We start from the raw sequence: 22,523 nt of genomic DNA on the forward strand, positions 1-22,523 counted from the left end.
CTTAAGCTGCTCACTATCTAGGAAGCAATGAATAGCTCGATCGGTGTCTATTTCTGCTGTAGTGAAATTTGACAATCTGTCAAATGTCATCTTCTGTAGGAATAATACATTTTTCAGCAGCCATCCCATTACATTTCCACACTAGGGTTACATGGTGTCCCCATTTATGTAGGAATTTAAACAGTTTATTCCCATCACATTTTGAGACTATTAGGTCACGTGAGGAGAAGAACTGTAGTGTTGTAGTGTATCATATTCACTACTAAGTAAATCAGTTGTGCGGGCTGTCAATATTGGCACATTGGGCAAAAGTACATTGTATTCACACACACCAATAGATCAATGAAACATCTCTGGAAGAACCATTTTCATACAAATGTTGATGATAAAGGATTTATAAAGAATGATGCAAGAGGTATAAAACACTTTCTCATACATTCATTAGGCCTATTAATGAATTAACAGATTAGGCCACTGATTGTGAAAAGGGGAGGGGGGCTATTGTAGCCTACCAATAGTAATTACTGCAATGGTCCACAATAAGCATAAACTTGTTTCATGTCAAAATTGTGGATGACTGACTCCAGCATACTTCCCAACGAACAGCCAATAGGAAACCTCAATGAGTGAACCTCCTCTCGAGACTAAATACAAACACATGGCCTGACTGTTGAAATGATTGGGAGTGCATTATGTCTGTGTCTTTGCATTTCATTTTGAAATATAACATAAGAATTTAGGTGTTTGAGTAGAGAAGGTAAGTGCGTGCTTTTCTGATATTACTTGATATTATATGTGATGTACACACCTATAAGTTATGTGATTCACCCACCTAAAGTGAGCATCACTGTTCTTCTCTCTATCTTTCTCTCTGTCTTTCTCTTTCGCTCCCACTCTCCTCCTCCTCGAACACCGGGGGCGTGGAAATTCGAACTTGATTCTGAACGTTTAAACACTCGACTTTATTGTACAGATTATATTTTCAAGCAGTTGAAAGGCTAAGGGTACAAGATGGTAAGATAAAATATATATTTACTCGAAAATTGTCTTATTCAATGTCTTATTTCAATTTCACATTACAAGATTTTTGAGCTATTGAAAGAATGGTCTTTAACGTTAATGCTTATATGTAATGTTTTGTATCTATCTATTTAGACTTCCTACATGGACAGAGGTGAAAAGGTTAGTCCTTTAATTAGTAATATTTTTGAATTGCCCATAGACATTTAAATGAACACATAATTATTATTAGGACTTTCAACAAGTTCAAAGTATGATTCAGTAGTTGAGAAACTTACAAATGTATTTAAAATGTGTAAATAGCCTACCAATATGTTTAAATGTGCAATAATATTTCTCTTACATCTAAGAATTTCTAATTGCTATGTCATAAATTAATGAATGGGCTGATGCGAAGTGTCCCCCACCCCCCCCCCCCCCCCCTTACATACCGGTATTAAATTGTTCTGGATTTGTTCATAGCACGACCACGGCAAGTTCGTCTGTTTCGACCACATCACATTCTGGGTTGGAAATGCCAAACAGGTATGAGAATCATGTGCCATTGTGGTTGCTTTTCAATTTTTTTGCATGTGGTAAATATTTTCCTGAACTTTCTCCAAGTTAAAGGAGTATTCACTGAGGGGTGGCTATTGGCTCTCTTAAGGGGTGGGGGAAATAGGCATGAAACCTCAGAGTAGACCCCACCATTCTCCCTGCTCTTAATTTGATCCAGAAGCTGTAGGTTTTCCACACCATCACCAGGAGGTGGCGCTCCCACCACAGTCCTTTACAGTTCACAACACACTATTATTACGTTTTTTTGCCTGATAGTAAATGTACAACTATTGTATTGCTTGGGGATTGATTGTGAGTGGCAATAGTGTTTTTTCTTCTGTTTCAACAGGCAGCATCTTACTATTGTAACAAGCTTGGATTTGAACCGTTGGCCTATCGGGGTTTAGAGACAGGCTGCCGTGATGTGGTGTCCCATGTGGTCAAACAAGACAAGGTGAGCAGAGTTGTGGCATTCTGAATTCATTATGGCACATGTTTATAATAGTGAGGTAACTTGATACAAGTGATGGAGGTCCTTGGTTGTCCACCATGAAACTTTTTGGCTCTTTTTCTTTCACAGATTATTTATGTATTCGCATCCGCCCTCAATCCTGGAAACAAAGGTACAGTATGACACAAAAATGTCATCCTTCATGTGGTCAGATATGATGAGATTGGTTGTCACTGACTACTTCACTCACTCCGATTTGAGTATACTTTTGTCCATCTCCTTTATTCAGAAATGGGGGAGCATTTGGTCAAACATGGGGATGGAGCCAAGGACATTGCATTCACTGTGGAGAACTGTGATTACCTTGTGCAGGTACCATAGCAGGCTTACCATTTAAACCAATATCGCTGCTCTTTCTGGAATGAGGAGAATGCCTCTTTCCTAATGAGATGGGTTAAAAATATTCTGTTGGATTGCAATTGTTTTCTTTGATTTATTGAAAAGATGATTATTTTTTAATCTTCCTAGATCTTCATCACATGCATATGTTTATCTGTCTATTATACTCTTCAGAAAGCCAGAGAGCGTGGTGCCATCATAGTGAAAGAGCCGTATGTACTGGAGGACAAATATGGCAGGGTAAAACTAGCTGTTCTCCAGACGGTAAGTCTATCAATATCTGGTGAAACTGAGTGCCGAAAAGTAAATTTACAGTTTGCTCAAGATTTGGGATTTTCTCTTATATCTCTATAGTATGGGGACACCACACACACATTTGTGGAGAGGACTGCCTACAATGGGCTGTTCCTCCCAGGGTTCCATACTCCTCTCCACCGGGACCCCTTGTTGGCCAAGCTGTGAGTATGAACTATTTTATCTGGTGTTAGAGATGAGAGTGCTCTTTACAGACCATTGTAAACAAGACAGAATTTGAGTGACTGTTTCAGTTAAACAGTTGACATCACTGTGAGGCCTTATCTAACGTTACAGACCCAGTGGATTACTGAACTTCATTGACCATGTTGTGGGGAACCAGCCGGATGATGAGATGGTGCCTGTAGTGGATTGGTAAGGCATTGTGGTAAGGGCACAGGGATGTATTAACACACACACTGGCCTGTACATTTTATTCCAGACAAAAACATCCATGAACATCAGAGTTCTTCTACCACACACTGAATGCAGTATAAAAAAAACAGCAATGGGTGGATGGGGGAGGTGTCAGTATTATGTAGCCCAGGCTGTTTGGCATAGGCCAGATGCTACTATGACTTAACAGTTTTTGAGCTGGGTCCCTGGGGTTCCCCACATCTGGAGTCAGTTAGAGCTCCACCATGCAGCTCTGAGATAAAAAACAGGGATGGGTTTGATCTCTGAAGGGAAGGGCCAGGGAAGAGGGCTGTAGGATAGATATATTGTGGTGTCTCATCTGTCCATCCAACACACAGGGGTTCCTGAGGAGTAGGTTTTGTTTCCATAGGTACCAGAAAAACCTGCTCTTCCACCGGTTCTGGTCAGTAGACGACAAGCAGCTGCAGACAGACTTCAGTGCACTGCGCTCCATTGTTGTGGCCAATTATGAAGAGACAGTGAAGATGCCCATTAATGAGCCAGCCATGGGTAAACGCAAGTCCCAGATCCAGGCAAGTCATCGACATGTTATTCAATATATAATATATTAACTATGTAAAGAGGTGTTTACCAACGTAACAAAGACATGTCATTGTCATCCATACACGTATTCAGTACCGTACCTTTCAAAAACTCAGCATTACAAAAAAAGTAATGAGTAGAACTTGTACCTCGCTAAACTCACTGGACTTAGCAGGAGTATGTGGAGTACTATGGTGGCCCAGGTGTCCAGCACATCGCCATGAACACATCAGACATCATCACCGCAGTAAGTCTTTTCAGACATAAAGGCTAAGCTCAACCTGGTTACTTTTACATACACATTAATAGAAGATTGAAAGATTGGTGTGGTTAGTATATTCTCTTTGTTGTAGATCCGTAACCTGAAGGAACGTGGCATGGAGTTCATGTGTGTGCCTGACACCTACTACCAGCTGCTGAGAAAGAATCTCCAACAATCGCAAGTCAGGGTCACTGAGGACCTGGACATTCTGGAGGTCAGAGACACAATTTTCTCTGATGTTTTAATCAATGTTTCAATGATTTATTATATTTCAATTATCAAAATACCTGATAGTTATTTGCATTATAATTATAAATCAGTTAATTTGAACTTCTATGGTAGGTTCTTAGCTACGCAGCCTGACAAGCACTCTTATGTCCTGTTGCTCTGACAGGAGCTGAAGATCTTAGTGGATTTTGATGACAATGGCTACCTGCTCCAGATCTTCACCAAGCCTGTTCAGGACCGTCCCACAGTGTTCCTGGAGGTCATTCAGAGACACAACCATCAGGTGAGAGGAGCATGAGATTTCAGAGAGCCTTACCAATGAAACAATATATAACCAGTTTGATTTTAGGACTTTGTTAGTGTATTGAAAACCATTTACAGTATGTAATGTTGATAAAGATTGATGTCCAGATCTACATTTAAACTATGTGAAAACATGTCTTTGTACTCTTCCTAGGGCTTTGGTGCAGGCAACTTCAAGGCTCTTTTCGAGGCCATCGAGGCAGACCAGAACGCTAGAGGGAACTTGACTATCCTGACCCCTAATGGCGTGTCTAACCAAATTTGAAGTACCTCTCTGATTTACACGATTGATATAATGTCCATCATCTCTGAAGCTTACATTTAATTTAGAAATATTGAAAATAATTTGTTCAACAATTTATATCTGAGGTGAACCAGAATCTAGTTGAATGACTTTGATGGATAAATTGCTGCTCTATGCACACACTATTCAAATTTAAATTATGATTGACATGCCTTCTGGAATCAAACGTAGGAATGATTGTTAATTATTCAAATAATATAGTGACGCTAAAATAACATAAAAAATATATTTTACTTGATGCCAATTTTAAATACAGTGATTTCAGAAAGTATTCATACCCCTTGACTTATTCCACATTTTGTTGTGTTACAACCTGAATTCAAAATGGATTAATTTTTTTAATTTGTCACCCGTCTACACACAATACCATATAATGACAAAGTGAAAACATGTTTTTAGACATTTTTGAAAATGTATTAAAAATGAAACAGAAATATCTAATTTACATAAGAATGTTAGAATCACATTTGGCAGCGATTACAGCTGTGAGTATTTCTGGGTCTCTAAGAGCTTTGCACAACTGGATTGTACAATATTTGCATATATATATTTTTTTAATTCTTCAACCTCTATCAAGTTGGTTGTTGATCACTGCTAGACAGCCATTTTCAAGTCTTGCCATAGATTTTCAAGTCAATTTTAAGTCAAAACTGTAACTAAGTCACTCAATGTTCAATGTCGTCTAGGTAAGCAACTCCAGTGTATATTTGGCATTGTTTTTTAGGTTATTGTCCTGCTGAAAGGTGAATTTGTCTCCCAGTGTCTGTTGGAAAGCAGACTGAACCAGATTTTCCTCTAGGATTTTGCCTATGCTTAGCTCTATTACGTTCCTTTTTATCCTAAAAAACTCCCTTGCCGATGACAAGCATACTCATAACATGATGCATCCACCACCATGCTTGAAAATGTGAAGAGTGGTACTCAGTGATGTGTTGGATTTGCCCCAAACATAACGCTTTGTATTCAGGACATAAAGTACATTTCTTTGCTACATTTTTTACAGTTTTACTTTATGCATGTTTTGGAATATTTATATTTTGTGCAGGCTTCCTTCTTTTCACTCTGTCATTTAGGTTAGTATTGTGGAGTAACTACAATGTTGTTGATCCATCCTCAGTCCTATCACAGCCATTAAACTCTGTAACTGTTTTAAAGTCACCATTGGCCTCATGGTGAAATCCCTGAGAGGTTTTCTTCCTCTCTGGCAACTGAGTTAGGTAAGACGCCTGTATCTTTGTAGTGACTGGGTGTATTGATACACCATCCAAAGTGTAATTAATAACTTCACCATGCTCAAAGGGATATTCAATGTCTGCTTTTTTTGTTTTGTTTTTACCCATCTACCAAAAGTTGTCCTTCTTTGCGACACATTGGAAAACCCCCCTGGTCTTTGTGGTTGAATCTGTGTTTGAAATTCACTGCTCGACTGAGGAACCTTACAGATAATTGTATGTGAGAGATGACATAGTCATCACAAAGACTGAGGCCATGCAACTTACTATGTGACTTCTTAAGCAAATTTCTACTCCTGAACATATTTAGGCTTGCCATAACAAATGGGTTGAATACTTATTGACTCAAGACATTTCAGCTTTACATTTTTAATACATTTGTAAACATTTCTAGAAACATAATTCCACTTTGACATTATGGGGTATTGTGTGTGGCCAGTGACACAACATCTCAATGTAATAAATTCAGGCTGTAACGCAACAAAATGTGGAAAAAGTCAAGGAGTGTGACAACTTTCCAAAAACACATTTTTGTGACTATCAAAGTATGATGATGTTGATGTACAATCCAAAGCAACAGCAAAAGAGCAGACATCGTCATTAGATTTGAGCCAGCTATGTTATCAAATCTGGTATTAACAAGCAATTTTTAAGTATGACATTAACTCTGTTGTCTTAGCTTCACATTGTCTTATTTGCCTTCTGAAAAAAAACTAATATTTAAGTGGAAGGAAGTAATAAACCACAACATATGACTCAATAAGATGCACAATGACAACATGTCAGTTTATTGTATCCTTTCCATGAACTAAAAGTCATTTTTTACACTTGTTCATTTTGAAATCCCCCAATTGCTTTCGTGACCTTTTTTACTTTGGATACTTTCAGCATACATTTTTAAGTGCGTGTAATAAAAAATACAACTGCATTGTGACTCCTTCCTCATTCACAGTGTTTGTGTGTGCGAGAGAGAACTTGTGAAAAAAACATAATGAACCAAATAATTTATAAATATAGTGACCACTCTGCCTAAAACAACCAACCCGAGAGAACAATTACCAAAATAACTTAATAAAATGCTTGACACAAGCTGAATACATCTTCATTAGCTCTCATGAATGAAAACATTTAACTCATCATGTACACATTTGCACAAGAAGGCAATATCACACCCCATCCTGTATAGTATTTTTAAGGGAGAGGAGAACAGCGCCCATCCCTGGTGCAGGGGGTGTGTGTTTCTTCCAGAAACTGTTTTAACAATAAATAACTTTTTTTAAAGGAACTTCAATTGTCTGCCCAAGAGTTGGTGAACATTTTTGAATCTTCAGCTTGCTCCACTCTTCATGAACCTTGGTTGGAAAGGGAGGTATTCTTTTTCCTATGTTAGGAACTGTACGGCAGCAGGACAGTCAGGAGTTAGTGCTTGAGAGGAGGGCTGGAGACAAGGGTTCAGAGTTCAGTTGAGGGAGCCCTGGCAGTTCTCTGCTCCACACAGACAGGGAATCTTCTCATCCTCGATGGGGAACTTGTAATCATACGTGATCTCCTCATTGACACTGATGGACTGCCGGGAGTAGATCACTATCTTCTTCTGGGATTTCACTGTGATTATTTTTGCATAGCAATTAGGCTGAAGAGAGAAAATGTATTACTAAGTCATCAGTGTGATTAGAGTTGTAAAGCTACCGGTAATTTACCAAAGTTAAAGTAATATTCAATCATTTTGGTGATTAACAGAAAATATATGGCAATCTATTATAACTTTGGTAATTTATACTTGAATAACTTTTGGAAAATGTATTAATGTGTAGTATTCATTTTTTTATATCTATGTCCATATTGTCCATGAATTTGTAGTGGATATAACATATGGCTAAAGAGAAAATATCCTAATTAATGAAAAAGGCATCTAATCAACAATGGCATTATTTTCAATGAACTCTGAAACTCTTCCAACTATTGACTTTTTTTCACAACTGCCACCAGTTTGACGCCAAAACATTTACAACAAACACATATTGACATAGTAAAATAAATAAGTCTGTAAAAAAGTATAAAGGATATTTCATGCTGAAAACTTTATATTAAACATCAATGGTATTAACTAAGTTGATGGTAAATATTTAGGATAATGTTTTACAGCATTCATCTTATTTAATTATTTAATCAATTATTTAATTAATTGAACACACAGAGAACCAGAGATAATTAAAATGCACTGAAAAGATTTGTCATGGGTCCTCAGATCCTCAAAAGGTTCTACAGCTGCACCATCAAGGGCATCCTGACTGGTTGATTCACTGCCTGGTATGGCAACTGCTCGGCCTCTGACCGCAAGACACTTCCTGCCATCTAGGTCCTCAATACCAGGCGGTGTCAGAGGAAGGCTCAAAAATGGTCAAAGACTCCAGCCACCCTAGTCATAGACTGTTCTTTCTGCTACCGCACGGCAAGCGGTACCCGGAGCGCCAAGTCTAGGTCCAAGAGGCTTCTTAACAGCTTCTACCCCCAAGCCATAAGACTCCTGGACATCTAATCAAATGGCTACCCAGACTATTTGCATTGCCCACCAACCCCCTCGTTACACCGCTGCGACTCTCTGTTGTTGTCATCTATGCATAGTCACTTCAATAACTCTACCTATATGTACATATTACCTCAACTAACCGGTGCCCCCGCACATTGACTCTGAACTGGTACCCCCCTGTATATAGTCTCGCTATTGTTGTTTTACTGCTGCTCTTTAATTACTTGTTACTTTTATTTCTTATTCTTATCCATATTTTTGGAGACTGCATTGTTGGTTGGGGGCTCGTAAGTAAGCATTTCACTGTAAGGTCTACCTGTTGTATTCGACGCATATGACTAATAAAATTTGATTTGAATTAGACACCTGTAACAATCTGAAGTACCCAAAAAGGGCCACTAGGTGTCTTGTGCTAGATTGAAAGATGCCAAAAAAGATCTGGTATTTTACTGGTAAACTTTGAACGTTTCCAGTAATATACCCACCATTTGCAACCCCTATGTGTGATAGTCTGACCATTGTGTCTGTTTCCAAAATGTTTAATAAATTATCTGTAATATAAATCAAACCATTTACAACACATAATAGTTCTGAAATGCAAAACATTTCCATAGACCATAAACCACTCACATTGCAGCTGTGGTTGATAAATCTGGCCAAGTTCCCATATTTAGTGGCGTCGATGATGGTATCCTGATCGACCCGGAACAGGTAGCTGCTCCCAATCCCCTCATCTTCATAGCGCTTCTCCCGCATATCTGCAACCACCTAAGGAGAGGGGTGGCGTGCACATTCACACAAGTCACTCAGTTAAGAATTAGCTCTAGATGAAATGTACATGTAAATGAATATGTATCAAAATGTTACACCAGTCTGCTGTGCCCCTTACTTCATGTCCCTTATTGTCCTACCTATTTACTGTGTACTGTGGCCCAGTCTGTGTCTCACCTGTCTGATGCACTGGCCCACATACTCAATCACCATCTCATCTGCTGCTATGGGCTCCAGGGCAAACAGGCCCCAGTCATGGATGTGACTGCGGCAGAAACGAATCCTCTTCTTGCGGAACTGAAACACAGGAGTATCATCTGTGACTAAAGCCTCATGTTGTCTGCAGAGAGATACACTGAACTGTACTGTCTGTCTGGGCACAGATGAGTGGTTGACTGACCTTCAGCTGGTTAAACCTGAGCAGGTCACTGTCACAGCTGAAGGAGGAGAGCAGACGGCGTTGTTCAGACCTGAACTCAGACCCAGACCGCAGGGAAGGGTGCGGCTGGGCTGAAAGACTCACCCCCTGCAGAAATTAAATATTGTCCATTATCAAAGCTGTCAATTATCAGGTATGGCATACATTAACATGGGGGAAGAGCTGTTCCTCTCTGAATACCTGGGTGTCTGCAGAGGGCTGGTCTGTAGTCAAACACGTGCTGTTGAGGTATTTTATTTTGTCATTCTTGCTGATTTTGTAAAAGCCCTCGCTGCGGGCAGATCCTGTCACATGGTCCCACATCCAATCATTGAGCTCCTTCCTCTTCTCCGTCAAGACTCTGGTGAGTGCAAAGGGGTCAAGGGAACTAGACAATAATTCACTGATGTATAGAGGAATATGTATGCAATTCTTAATTAATTTCAATGTGCTCAATGTGCAACAGTTAGTCTATAAGAAATTAATTCTAAAACATACACAATAACAGTTGAGATCCCATTAGTGTATCAGTGTCCAGTGACAGTATGGTAATAACAGCTCTGTAGTAAAGGATATGAGGGTGGGGGACCCAGAGAGTGTCACTGAGCCAGCTGAAGCCATTGTCCTGCTGTAGCAGCCTGTCATAGGTGACCTGCAGCAGCTTGGAATCCTCCTCATCCAGGCCCTCCTTCCAGACACTGTGGAGGACAGTCATCTCCTCACTTCGTGACCGACGACAGGGACTGGCCGAGAAGACAGAGGGCATGGTTCTCTGCACTGACCTCATCCTTTGCCATCGCCTCATCCTCCGCCTCATCCTCCGCCTCATCTTCCGCATCATTCTTGGTTGTACCCTCCTCCAGGAGCACTTCTCCATCTCTCTCTGGTTCTCCACATCCGCCAGCCCTGACCAGTTCTCCAGGCCCTGCAGGGGTATCTTCCTCTGGGACCCAGGATTAGGATTAAGCCACACACACCCATGGCCAGGAGTCTCTGCTGATGATTCAGACAGGCTGCTAGGAGAAGAAGCTAGAACAGGTGAGTCTGTAAGCATTTCATCACAGGATAAAGGAGCACCATTAGTCCTCTGTGAAGAGGCCAACATAACGGTGGTATTCCTGTGTGTTCTCTTGGTTGGGATGAAGTCCCTCCCAGGGGTTCGTGGGGTCCTGATGTAGAGGCCGGTGGACAGGGAGGGGAGGGGGAAAGGGCTACAGGGAGTGGGACTAAACCCCGGGCCTCCCTCTGTGAGGCCCGTCTCTCTGCCCGGTGTCACTGGCACCCTCCAGGGGGTAAGGGGATTCCATAGACCCCTCTCATCTCTGCCTGGTGTTTTGGGCATGTCCTCGTATGTTGGGTACGAGGCTAAGGCAGGGGGATGAGTGGGGCGGCTCTGGGACAAAGGCTCACTGTTTGTGGGGGAGAGGGAGAGGAGGTGGTCCATAGAGTCCTCCTCACTCTCAAGGAGGGCCTCTGCTCCCCGACCAGGAGTGTGTGGCAGTTCCACCTCCTCCACAGCAGGGGGGGTTGGTTTGCTCTTGAACAGCAGGTCTGAGTAGCTGTTTCCCAGAGAGCCAGTAGGGGTGAGAGGCCGGAGGTTCTCCACGTTATCTGGTGACTCAACGCTCCATTCAGGGCTATCTATCTCCACTGCAAAATCAGGCTCCACCACTGCTGGTAGAGGAAAACAAACACTCTGTTTTGTTGAATCTAATCCCTGTAATTGCTGTCAGGCTTAAAATGCATACATAAGAGTTGTTTGAATGTTATTGAAGAGCACTTTTATTATTATTTACCAATACATGCATGTCTTTAAAATCTACCTGTCAGTCCTATGGGTGAGGGGGCCTGGAGATCATGGTGGTGCTCACTGGACAGGAGCTCCATCCCTAGGTCAGATCGGCTTGTGCTGCTGGTGCGCCCAAAGACATCTCGAGTCAGACAGACTGAGTGCCTCTCCTCCCCAGGCTGATCCCTCGGGACCGGCTCTGACCCATCCAGTAGGTCCAGCTCCGTGCCTGGGGTAAGAGGGGCTGAGGGTGTGGCCGGGGGCTCCAGATCCATCTCCTCCTCATCTGATGACAACACCACACACTCTATCTCCCTGTTGACCTCATCAGCATCTCCATCTGTCTCCTCCTCTTCCTCTGTCTCCTGGTTAGAACTGGAGTCATAGTCTGAGAAGTCTTCACTTTCCTCAAAGGAGGAGTCAGAGGAGTCAGACTCTGAGAGGTATTCACTGTCTTCTGAGGAGTAAGACTCTACCTCTGAGAGGCTTTCCCTGGCAACTTCTGGTAAATGAGAAAACCATAATGTGCATTTCAGTATGTGTAACAGATTTATTGAAGTAGATTTATTAAGCAACTATTAAAACCCCTTAAGACAAAAACTCAAAGCTTCTTAAACATTACCCTCGTTTGGAGACTGTAATCCTCTTGTAACTTTAGAGAAGACCACATCTTCATCATCCTCTTCATCATCGTCCACTTCTTCCTCTTTTTGTTCACTGTCATCATCTTCATCCCTCTGCTGAAAAAAATAAAAATGAACTGGTTAATGCAACTTAAACATATAATTTGATAAATACATTTGGCATTTCTGTATTGCTGTTGATTGACAGCTGGAAACCTCTGTGTACCTGGCGTTGGGGAACCTTGTCTGCTGCCACAGTATCCTCCTCTTTGTCTCTTGTTGGCTCCCCCTCTTTCTCTCTGCTCTCCTCTTCCCCCTCGCTGTCCAGCTCCAGTGGCCTTGCATGTCTTCGCCTCACAGCTGGAATACTTCCAGTTTTTGGGGACCTGTCCAATGTGTGATTCGTTATATTACTCTCCAGCTCTGAGGGGAAAGAGAAAGAAAGCGTGCTAAGCATTCACAATATTCTCATTGTAAAACCAATTGAAATCGTACTGGGGAGTAAATATGTTGCCTTGTCCGAATGCACAGCACTAACCAGCACTCTCATGCGCATCATTAACAGGTGTGTAGGGACACTTTCTTTTGGGGTCCTCTGAGGCAGTCGGATCGTCGGACTCTTTCTTCTTTACCTACACATGAACACAAGTCACGATCATCATGATAATCACCTCCACAGACACAGTCACACTGTACCTTGTTTGAGCTCCTTCATGATACGTTTAGTAGTAGCAGCAGAAGCCTACCTTGAAGGAAGGCAGATTGGTGGCACCACGCGGGCCAATGTTCTGTCTTAGGGAGTCTCTTGGTTTGGTCCTCACCTCCATTCTACCCTCTCTGGCACTCACAAGAGTTACAGCAATCTGAAAAATGACGAAATGAAGAAGCATTATAAACATTATAGCAACAAACCACAAGTATCAAAACAGATAATTTGCTGTGGTGTAGAAGAGTTCTGTATCTTCAACTATACTGAACTTCAACTAGGTAGTAGCTCACCTTAGCTTTCTGCTCCTGGCCATCCCACCACTCATCAAACGCCCTGAAGGCTACCCCCTCAACCATTTTACGGTTGATGTCTCTCTTCATGATGGACTTAAGCTCCTCCATAATGACTGCCAGCACCTTTTCCACTGTGGCCTTATGTAGGTCCTCCTGCAGAGGCAGGTAGCCTGGCGGGGGCACAGAGGGGTTGAAGGTGGGCATGAAGGGAGGCAGGGGCCAGGGTTGCCCAGTAAAAGACACTGGCACACTGCCACACCCAGGCAGACCATTCACCTTGTCCATATGCACAGTGTGCAGCGTATTCAAGGGATATGGGTAAACTGGATGTAGGATAGAGGGAGGGGCTGCCATAGTTGGAGGAGGCCCAAGGATAGTGAGAGGGGGAGGAATGTGTGGAGGAAGCAGATGGAATCCTGGAGGTGGGATTGGAATAGAAAGAGGAGCAGAAATGGGATGGATGGAAGGGGGGATTTGAGAGTGAGGGTTGGAGGGAGAGAATCGAATGGGGAGGTTGGAGTGGGTGATTGGTGGGGGAGGATTGGAAAAGGAAACTGAAGAGTGAGGATTGTATGGAGGGATTGGAGCAGGGTGATTGAGAGAGGAGATTGGAAGAGGCTGTCGCAAGGAGGGAATGAAGGAGTTGACTGTGATGCTCTTGGAACAATGGCTTTTGGGATTCGACATTGCAGATTGCCCCGCATTTGAGATGTCCTTGTCTTCCCCTGGCAAATGGAGACCCTGTGAAAGAAATGTCAAATGAATAGATTGTAACCCCTCTCCCCAATGTGCAATGCAAGAAATCTGTCCATAATTCTTTATCTATGATGTTGTTTGTTAAATCTCGTTAAAAATATCAATGTGTTCATACTCTCTATTTTCTCCAATACCTGAGAAAATGATAAGGAATGGAGTGCCCGTCCCATATACTTTTCACTAGAGGTTGACTGATCTGCATGGTCCATCTCTGTTCCTTTACTTCTCTCCCTTTGAGTGAGAGATAGCGTCCCAGGAGGCCAGGGGGGCTGTGAGGTCCATATTAGAGAAGGCATCCCTGGAAGGGACTCGTCTCCTTCCCACTCAGGGAGGGGAGTGGGACTGACATCCTCCAGACCATCCCTGGTGGTGGGGTGGGTACAGTTCACAGGACATCCACTACGGGCTGGAGTGTGGTCAGACTCAGGAGAGTACATCGAGACAGGGGAGAATGGGGAAACAGGGCTGTCCTGAGAGTGCACTTCAGCATCCAAACCCCTTTCACCATGTAGAGGGAGGCAGGAACTCTGAGTCTTGCTGAGAAGCATCTCAATGCGTGAGTCCAGGCTGTGGCTCTCTGCCTCTGGGATGGGGCTTCCAGGAGAGTTATTGGGAGGGGAAGGGGGCGGTTCTATAAGGCCCGCATCGTGTCCAGAAGGGGGAGACTGAGGTCTCTCCCTCAGAGGTACCACGTTCATACTTGTGGCACTGGCAGAGCTGCTGCTCAGAGGGAAAGCCTCAGAGGCAGGAGGTAGAGAGGGCACCCTCCAGGACTCCTGTTCAGGAAGGGAGAGGTGGAGGGGAGGCTCTGTGGCAGGGTTATCATCAGTCGAGGGCAGGCGGTTCTGATACCAGAAGAAGGAAGATTTGTAGCTGCCGCCAGCAACCTGGGTTTGGGGCTGGAGAGGACGGTGAGGTTGGAGGTGTTTGAGGAGAGAGCTCAACTCTGAGCTCTGATGGTGGGATCTCATATAAGGTCTTCCTGGTTGACGATAGCAGACATCGCGCCTCAAGCGTCTGTGAGCACCATATGAGGAGTGTTCACCCTGAGTGACTTGGTGGACTGGGGTGGTGTGCTGGCTAGAGTAGCAAGAGTCCTGAGAGAGTGGGGTCCCAGACAGGCAGGGGGTATGAGGGGTGCCCTGAGAGAGGGGTGTCTGCCCAAAGCTGCCCGGTGTGTCCTGCCAGATACTGGAGTAGGCTGTGTCTAGGGAGAGAGGTGTAGCCACGCTGGTGGGACTGGAAATAGACCTTGTCAATGATGAACTCCCATCAGTCAGTTTCTGCAGAGGTTTGCTGTCCTGAAGATGAAGGAAACAAAACAGAGTGGCTAAAATGAAGCAATGAAGCATCTCACATCGCCTCAGCCGAGTCTACTCACATCACCATAACCAAAAGTTGTTTTTGAGCTATTGCTCAAGCCATTGCTCACCTGAGGTAGAGTATCTCATGATAAGCTGTAGACCACACTATCTACCTAGAGCGTTTTCATCTGTATTGTTCGTAGCTGTTTACATACCACCACAGACTAAGACAGCATTGAATGAGCTGTATTCCGCTATAAGCAAACAAGAAAACGCTCACCCAGAGGCGGCGCTCCTAGTAGCCGAGGACTTTAATGCTGGGAAACTTAAATCCGTTTTACCAAATTTTTTATCAGCATGTTAAAATGTGCAACCAGAGGGAAAAAAACTTTGGACCACCTTTACTCCGCACACAAAGAGACATACAAAGCTCTTCCTCGCCCCCCATTTGGCAAATCTGACCATAATTCTATACTCCTGATTCCTGCTTACAAGCAAAAATTAAAGCAGGAAGCACCAGTGACTAGATCAATAAAAAAGTGGTCAGATGAAGCAGATGCTAAGCTACAGGACTGTTTTGCTAGCACAGACTGGAGTATGTTCCGGGATTCCTCCGATGGCATTGAGGAGTACACCAGATCAGTCATTGGCTTCATCAATAAGTGCATCAATGATGTCGTACCCACAGTGACCGTACGTACATACCGCAACCAGAAGTCATGGATTACAGGCAACATCCGCACTGAGCTAAAGGCTAGAGCTGCCGTTTTCAAGGAGCGGGACTCTAACCCGGAAGCTTATAAGAAATCCCGCTATGCCCTCTGACGAACCATCAAACAGGCAAAGTGTCAATACAGGACTAAGATCGAATCGTACTACACCGGCTCTGACACTTGTCGGAAGTGGCAGGGCTTGCAAACCCTTACAGACTACAAAGGGAAACACAGCTGAGAGCTGCCCAGTGACACGAGCCTACCAGATGAGCTAAACTACTTCTATGCTCGCTTCGAGGAAAATAACACTGAAACATGCATGAGAGCACCAGCTGTTCTGGAAGACTGTGTGATCACGCTCTCCGCAGCCGATGTGAGTAAGACCTTTAAACAGGTCAACATTCACAAGGCTGCAGGGCCAGACGGATTACCAGGACATGTACTGCGAGCATGCGCTGACCAACTGGCAAGTGTCTTCACTGACATTTTCAACCTCTCCCTATCCGAGTCTGTAATACCAACATGTTTTAAGCAGACCACCATAGTGCTTGTACCCAAGAGGTAACCTGCCTAAATGACTACCAACCCGTAGCACTCACATCTGTAGCCATTAAGTACTTTGAAAGGCATGTCATGGCTCACATCAACACCATTATCCCAGAAACCCTAGACCCACCCCAAATTGCATACCGCCCCAACAGATCCACAGATGATGCAATCTCTAATGCACTCCACACTGCCCTTTCCCACCTGGAAAAAAGGAACACCTATGTGAGAATGCTATTAATTGAATACAGCTCAGCGCTCAACACCATAGTGCCCTCGAAGCCCATCAATAAGCTAAGGACCCTGGGACAAAACACCTCCCTCTGCAACTGGATCCTGGACTTCCTGATTAGCCGCCCCCAGGTGGTAAGGGTAGGTAACAACATATCTGCCACGCTGATCCTCAACACAAGGGCCCCTCAAGGGTGCGTGCTCAGTCCCCTCCTGTACTCCCTGTTCATTCATGACTGCATGGCCAGGCACGACTCCAACACCATCATTAAGTTTGCAGATGACACAACAGTGGTACGCCTGATCACCGACACCGACGAGACAGTCTATAGGGAGGAGGTCAGAGACCTGGCCGTGTGGTGCCAGGGAAACAACCTCTCCCTCAACGTGATCAAGACAAAGGAGATGATTGTGGACTACAGGAAAAACAAGACTGAGCACAGCCCCATTCTCATCGATGGGGCTGCAGTGGAGCAGGTTGAGAGCTTCAAGTTCCTTGGTGTCCACATCACACTAACAAACTAACATGGTCCAAGCACACCAACACCAAACCTATTCCCCCTCAGGAGACTGAAAAGATTTGGCATGGGTCCTCAGATCATGGGTCCTGTAGAACCCTCAAAAGGTTCTACAGCTGCACCATCGAGAGCATCCTGACTGGTTGATTCACTGCCTGGTATGGCAACTGCTCGGCAGAGAGTAGTGCGAACGGCCCAGTACATCACTGGGGCCAAGCTTCCTGCCATCCAGGACCTCTATACCAGGCGGTGTCAGAGGAAGGCCCTAAAAATGGTCAAAGACTCCAGCCACCCTAGTCATAGACTGTTCTCTCTGCTACCGCACAGCAAGCGGTACCGGAGTGCCAAGTCTAGGTCCAAGAGGCTTGTAAACAGCTTCTACCCCCAAGCCATAAGACTCCTGAACATCTAATCAAATGGCTACCCAGACTATTTGCATTGGCCCCCTCTTTTACACCGCTGCTACTCTGTGTTGTTATCATCTATGCATAGTCACTTTAATAACTCTAGCTACATGTACATATTACCTCAACTAACCGGTGCCCCCGCACATTGACTCTGTACCGGTACCCCCCCGTATATAGTCTCGCTATTGTTATTTTACTGCTGCTCTTTAATTACTTGTTACCTTTATTTCTTATTCTTATCCGTATTTTTTAAAACTGCATTGTTGGTTAGGGGCTCGTAAGTAAGCATTTCACTGAATTGGCCCTTTCCGGGGGTATCATCGGATGGGGCCACAGTGTCTCCTGACCCCTCCTGTCTCAGCCTCCAGTATTTATGCTGCAGTAGTTAATGTGTCGGGGGGCTAGGGTCAGTTTGTTATATCTGGAGGACTTCTCCTGTCTTATCCGGTGTCCTGTGTGAATTTAAGTATGCTCTCTCTAATTCTCTCCTTCTCTCTTTCTTTTTCTCTCTCGGAGGACCTGAGCCCTAGGACCATGCATCAGGACTACCTGGCATGATGACTCCTTGCTGTCCCTAGTCCACCTGGCCTTGCTGCTGCTCCAGTTTCAACTGTTCTGCCTGCGGCTATGGAACCCTGACCTGTTCACCGGACGTGCTAAAAAAGCCAACTGACATTTACTCCTGAGGTGCTGACTTGCTGCACCCTCAATAACTACTGTGATTATTATTATTTGACCATGCTGGTCATTTATGAACATTTGAACATCTTGGCCATGTTCTGTTATAATCTCCACCCGGCACAGCCAGAAGAGGACTGGCCACCCCTCATAGCCTGGTTCCTCTCTAGGTTTCTTCCTAGGTTTTGGACTTTCATGGGAGTTTTTCCTAGCCACCGTGCTTCTACACCTGCATTGCTTGCTGTTTGGGGTTTTAGGCTGGGTTTCTGTACAGCACTTTGAGATATCAGCTGATGTACGAAGGGCTATATAAATAAATTTGATTTGAGTTGAATACCTGTTGTATTCGGCGCATGTGACTAATACAATTTGATTTGATTTTAATGAGCAGTAATTAACATAAGATTGAATTCTGTCTGTCGAAGGTCTATAAATGGAACACATTAGAACAGTAGAGCTGTAAAACTCTATTACCTGCAATCTATCAGTTAGGCGTTGGAGGGTGTGCTCATCGCTGCCCAGTGGCAATGTCGAAGGGGTGTAGAGTCCACTAACAAGAAGATGGAAGTACCGCATTCTGTTTTTACCTAAAAAAGGATTCGAGTCAGATGGATCACCACCCAAAAGCCAATTGAAAATCATAAATCATAATCTATTATCACATTTATTGGCATTAGTTATGTATGTGTAATTAAGCCTATTTTCAATTATCAATCAATTATATTAACCTACCCTTTGGATCAAGTTCCACGTGGATAATGTTCCCCATGACAGAGGTGTCATGAAGGTGTTCCACAGTGTCCTTTGCAGCCTTGACTGTGTCGAAGATGACTTTAGCAATTCCTAAATGCTTCTTGTTTTTAGGATTATACAAGATTTCCACTTCCTCAATCTGTCCGTACTTTATGCACATGTCAGTCAAGAAACCCTCCCTTACGTTGTCATTTAACCTGGCAAATGTCACTTCCTTGGGTGGGCCGACATAGCATTCATCAATCTATAAACATTAATCAGATAACAGATTGTCAGTTGGTAAACAATAATATTATGCATCTAAGATTGCATTTCACATGATGTCATCACAGAAAATGAGGTGTTACCTTAAATTTGGGGACCAGCAGGTCAGTGTCTCTGAATTTGGTCCAAAGACGACAGATTCTGGGATCCCTGACAGTATCCACAGGAAATGCCCCTAAGTCCTGAACCTGATATAGCATACATCAAGGAGGTAAGAACACTCATGTGGGAACAGAAAAAAAGTGTGTTGTCAAAAGAAAGTTTAGGTCAAGGGCTACAGTATCTGTATCTGTAATAACATTCAACAAGTAGCCTAACACAACTAGATGTAAAAATCCTAAATTAAATTTACTCACTGGCATGTTGAAATGTTGCCCATCGTAACGATACACTTTATAAAACCCATTATTCAACGCAGGGTCTACGATCAACTTGCAGCTCCTCCAGTGCTGAGCATGTTTTTCTCCGTGACTTACCTGATGGCTGTTTTCCATTACATTCACCACACCTGAAAACGTAAACAGTAGGTCTATTGAACATACGGCATACGCAATAGCCTATATTACACGCCATGTTGAAAATATTTATATAACAACATGTAAAACAAAAAACATTGTTCTATGCGACACGATAAAATGCACAAATGTGATGGTAGACTGACTACTCGTTAGAGATTTTATCATCTGGTCCAAGCCATTGAAACACGCCCTGACAGGTGATGGAGAGATGGCGATTCACCTGTAGCTACCAATACAATGTTATTGTAATTCGTGATCTTTTACATGTTTTGCTAGTCTTGAGCACATTTTTATCGCACTTTTCTTTTAATCGAGAATATGTTTCAATGTTTTTTATTTCTAATTTTCTCTTACCTGCACGGAAAGCTGCCTCCCACGGACCTACATTGTGCACCTGTTGTCATAGCACTTTTTTCCTTCCAGTTTACAGTATTTGGGACTGGGGACGGGAACCTATTTATGAATCACTCCGCACATTCGATACTTTGAACTGAAGAAAATAATGTCAAGCTTCTGTCAATAAAATAGGCCTACATTAAAATATAAAAGGTATACTATATATGTAAAGTTATAGAAATATGGAGAGTGTAGGATCTAGACGACGAATTGTTGGGGAAAGTACCTAAATCTACAATCATTCATCAGGTGTCCCCCCCAAAAAGAAAGGAAAACAAACACCGTACAAGCTGTGTACAGGTCACCCACCTCAGTTACTGATCACTGTGTTTTATTAGATCATTTTTATCAAATATAAATTATTCAATTATTATTGGATTCTACCTACGGTCTATGGATTCTACAAACAAGCAGAGTATTCGTACATAAATGATCTACAATCTGATTGATGTACATACTTTAGCATTTGATCCACTAGGTGGCATATACATTTAATCTGTTTTGAAAGGGTGGAACAGCGCCAATTGCAACAGACAGCCATAATACTAAAGGGTCTGTTTCCATGACCCATATTTAAGCATTTCCATTTGTTCACTCTCCTGCTAAAGGTTGATTTTGTTCTGGAGATAATGAACAAGGGCTTTTCAGGTTCTTTTGATTGTATCTCTTCTGGCTTTCATGTGTTCCTTGACAGGGTTGGGGAGTAACGGATTACATGTAATCTGTTACAAGTAAGGGATTACAAAAACCGATAACTGTAATCCGTTACGTTACCAGCAAAAATATTGTAATCAGATTACAGATATTTTTGAAAAACTAGATGATTACTTCGATGATTACTTTTAAATTCAGAAAGGATGTTTGTGAAAAATAATCTTGGACACTTCTGTTTTCTCAATGACATTCAAATCAACATTGAAAAAAAGGCGCAAATGTAAGTTTGTTCCACCTGAGTGAGTCTGACCACAAGTCAGAGACCACTATGATGACACACCAAATGTGTTTGATGGATCGCGGAAAAAGAGCAGGAATCGGCTTTTGTGGGCTACAGTCCAAGCTATGTCTTCCAATGGTGCGACTGCTGTCGGCATCCAAATTTATCAAATTTTACTAAAAGTTTAGCTTGGGGGTATCAGGATGACAGCAGTAGTGTAGTCTACTGTGATACGGATATCACGTATTATTGATATCTACATAGCGCATTGATGTGAACTGCTGCTCTCTCATTGAGTTATTTGCGCTTTACGGACTGTGGTTGTTGTGGATAGCTGTTCACAAATCTAAATGTGTATTTGAACCCACTACTGCTTATCAATCATTGTTTTTGAAACCAGTGGACAGCCAGTGAAAATGCATTCTTGCAACAGCCACGTAGTGCGGATCCCAGCCTATGGAATAAAAGTGGGGCTTTTATTGTTCAATCTAATTCATGCTTATAAAAAAATCCTAGGCCTAATGGACAAACTCACACACTTTTGATAGACTTAAATCTGTAGTTGCAACATCCATATATCCATTGATTCTTGAAGTATATAAATGCCTCATGAGCTTAGTTCAACTGTCACACTCCATGAGACCCCAAAAGACAAGCTTGTTTTTCTCCAATGTTTGTAAACATTGTCAATGTAAACAAACACTGTATATCCTCATAACATGGTTAAAACAATAATTTACAATAAACAATAAATCCATATCATGGATGGTCAGTCCTTGCATCCATAGCTCTGTCTATTAATCTGAGTATCACACGTCAGGTAAGACCCGGATGCAGACAACATCGAAGGAACAACAGTTTATTAATCGAACAGAGGCAGGCAACAGACAGGTCAAGGGCAGGCAGATGGCAGTAATCCAGATAGGTGGAGCAAGGTACAGGACGGCAGGCAGGCTCAGGTTCAGGGCAGGCAGAATGGTCAACACCGGGAAAACAAGGAAACTGGAACAATCGAGAGATAGGAGTAGAGGGGAAAATGCTGGTAGGCTTGACAAAACAAAACGAATTGGCAACAGACAAACAGAGAACACAGGTATAAAAACACTGGAGATAATGGGGAAGATGAGCGACTCCTGGAGGGAGGTGGAGACAATCGCAAAGACAGGTGAAACAGATTAGGGTGTGACACTGAGAGTGGTTAACTTCTCCAGACACATCCCTCAACTTTTTACCAAAACAGAGTGACTGGAATTCTTTTAGGTTTTTAATGTAAAGATATCATTTACTCGTATTATTATATGTAGTAGAAAGCGATGGGTTAGAAGACGCCTACATAACCAACCCATAAAGTAAAATGTAATATCCATATATGGCCAGCTATG

General features: G+C 43.0%; 2 protein-coding genes across 3 annotated transcripts; one reads left to right on the forward strand and one right to left on the reverse strand.

The window, feature by feature from the left end:
- The first annotated feature begins 657 nt into the window (after window positions 1-657).
- LOC139576887 (4-hydroxyphenylpyruvate dioxygenase-like) lies at window positions 658-6,918 on the forward strand. Of its 2 annotated transcripts, none has more exons than XM_071403448.1 (15): window positions 658-757; window positions 974-1,014; window positions 1,156-1,182; window positions 1,483-1,545; window positions 1,907-2,011; window positions 2,138-2,180; window positions 2,298-2,380; window positions 2,582-2,671; window positions 2,762-2,865; window positions 2,999-3,076; window positions 3,489-3,651; window positions 3,834-3,908; window positions 4,015-4,137; window positions 4,318-4,434; window positions 4,609-6,918. In XM_071403448.1, the coding sequence occupies exons 2-15, from the start codon at window positions 1,012-1,014 to the stop codon at window positions 4,717-4,719; spliced, it is 1,185 nt and encodes a 394-aa protein (XP_071259549.1). In that variant the 5' UTR covers window positions 658-757; window positions 974-1,011; the 3' UTR covers window positions 4,720-6,918. The 2 variants fall into 2 exon arrangements, with proteins under 2 accessions (XP_071259549.1, XP_071259550.1); XM_071403449.1 differs by having other exon boundaries at window positions 659-757; window positions 3,837-3,908.
- Window positions 6,919-6,983: 65 nt separating this feature from the next.
- LOC139576888 (histone-lysine N-methyltransferase SETD1B-A-like) lies at window positions 6,984-19,790 on the reverse strand. The gene is made up of 17 exons (XM_071403450.1): window positions 19,650-19,790; window positions 19,377-19,475; window positions 19,009-19,273; window positions 18,743-18,863; window positions 14,014-15,175; window positions 13,121-13,864; window positions 12,868-12,984; window positions 12,660-12,753; window positions 12,348-12,544; window positions 12,121-12,235; window positions 11,533-12,000; window positions 10,286-11,380; window positions 9,911-10,077; window positions 9,692-9,817; window positions 9,469-9,588; window positions 9,151-9,288; window positions 6,984-7,623 (listed from the first exon to the last, which is right to left on the reverse strand). Exons 1-17 carry the CDS (start codon window positions 19,785-19,787, stop codon window positions 7,450-7,452), a joined length of 5,340 nt encoding a protein of 1,779 aa, XP_071259551.1. The 5' UTR covers window positions 19,788-19,790; the 3' UTR covers window positions 6,984-7,449.
- Window positions 19,791-22,523: the final 2,733 nt, after the last annotated feature.

This window comes from Salvelinus alpinus, chromosome 5, assembly GCF_045679555.1.
Source record: "Salvelinus alpinus chromosome 5, SLU_Salpinus.1, whole genome shotgun sequence".
In the NCBI taxonomy this organism is placed as follows: Eukaryota; Metazoa; Chordata; class Actinopteri; order Salmoniformes; family Salmonidae; genus Salvelinus; species Salvelinus alpinus.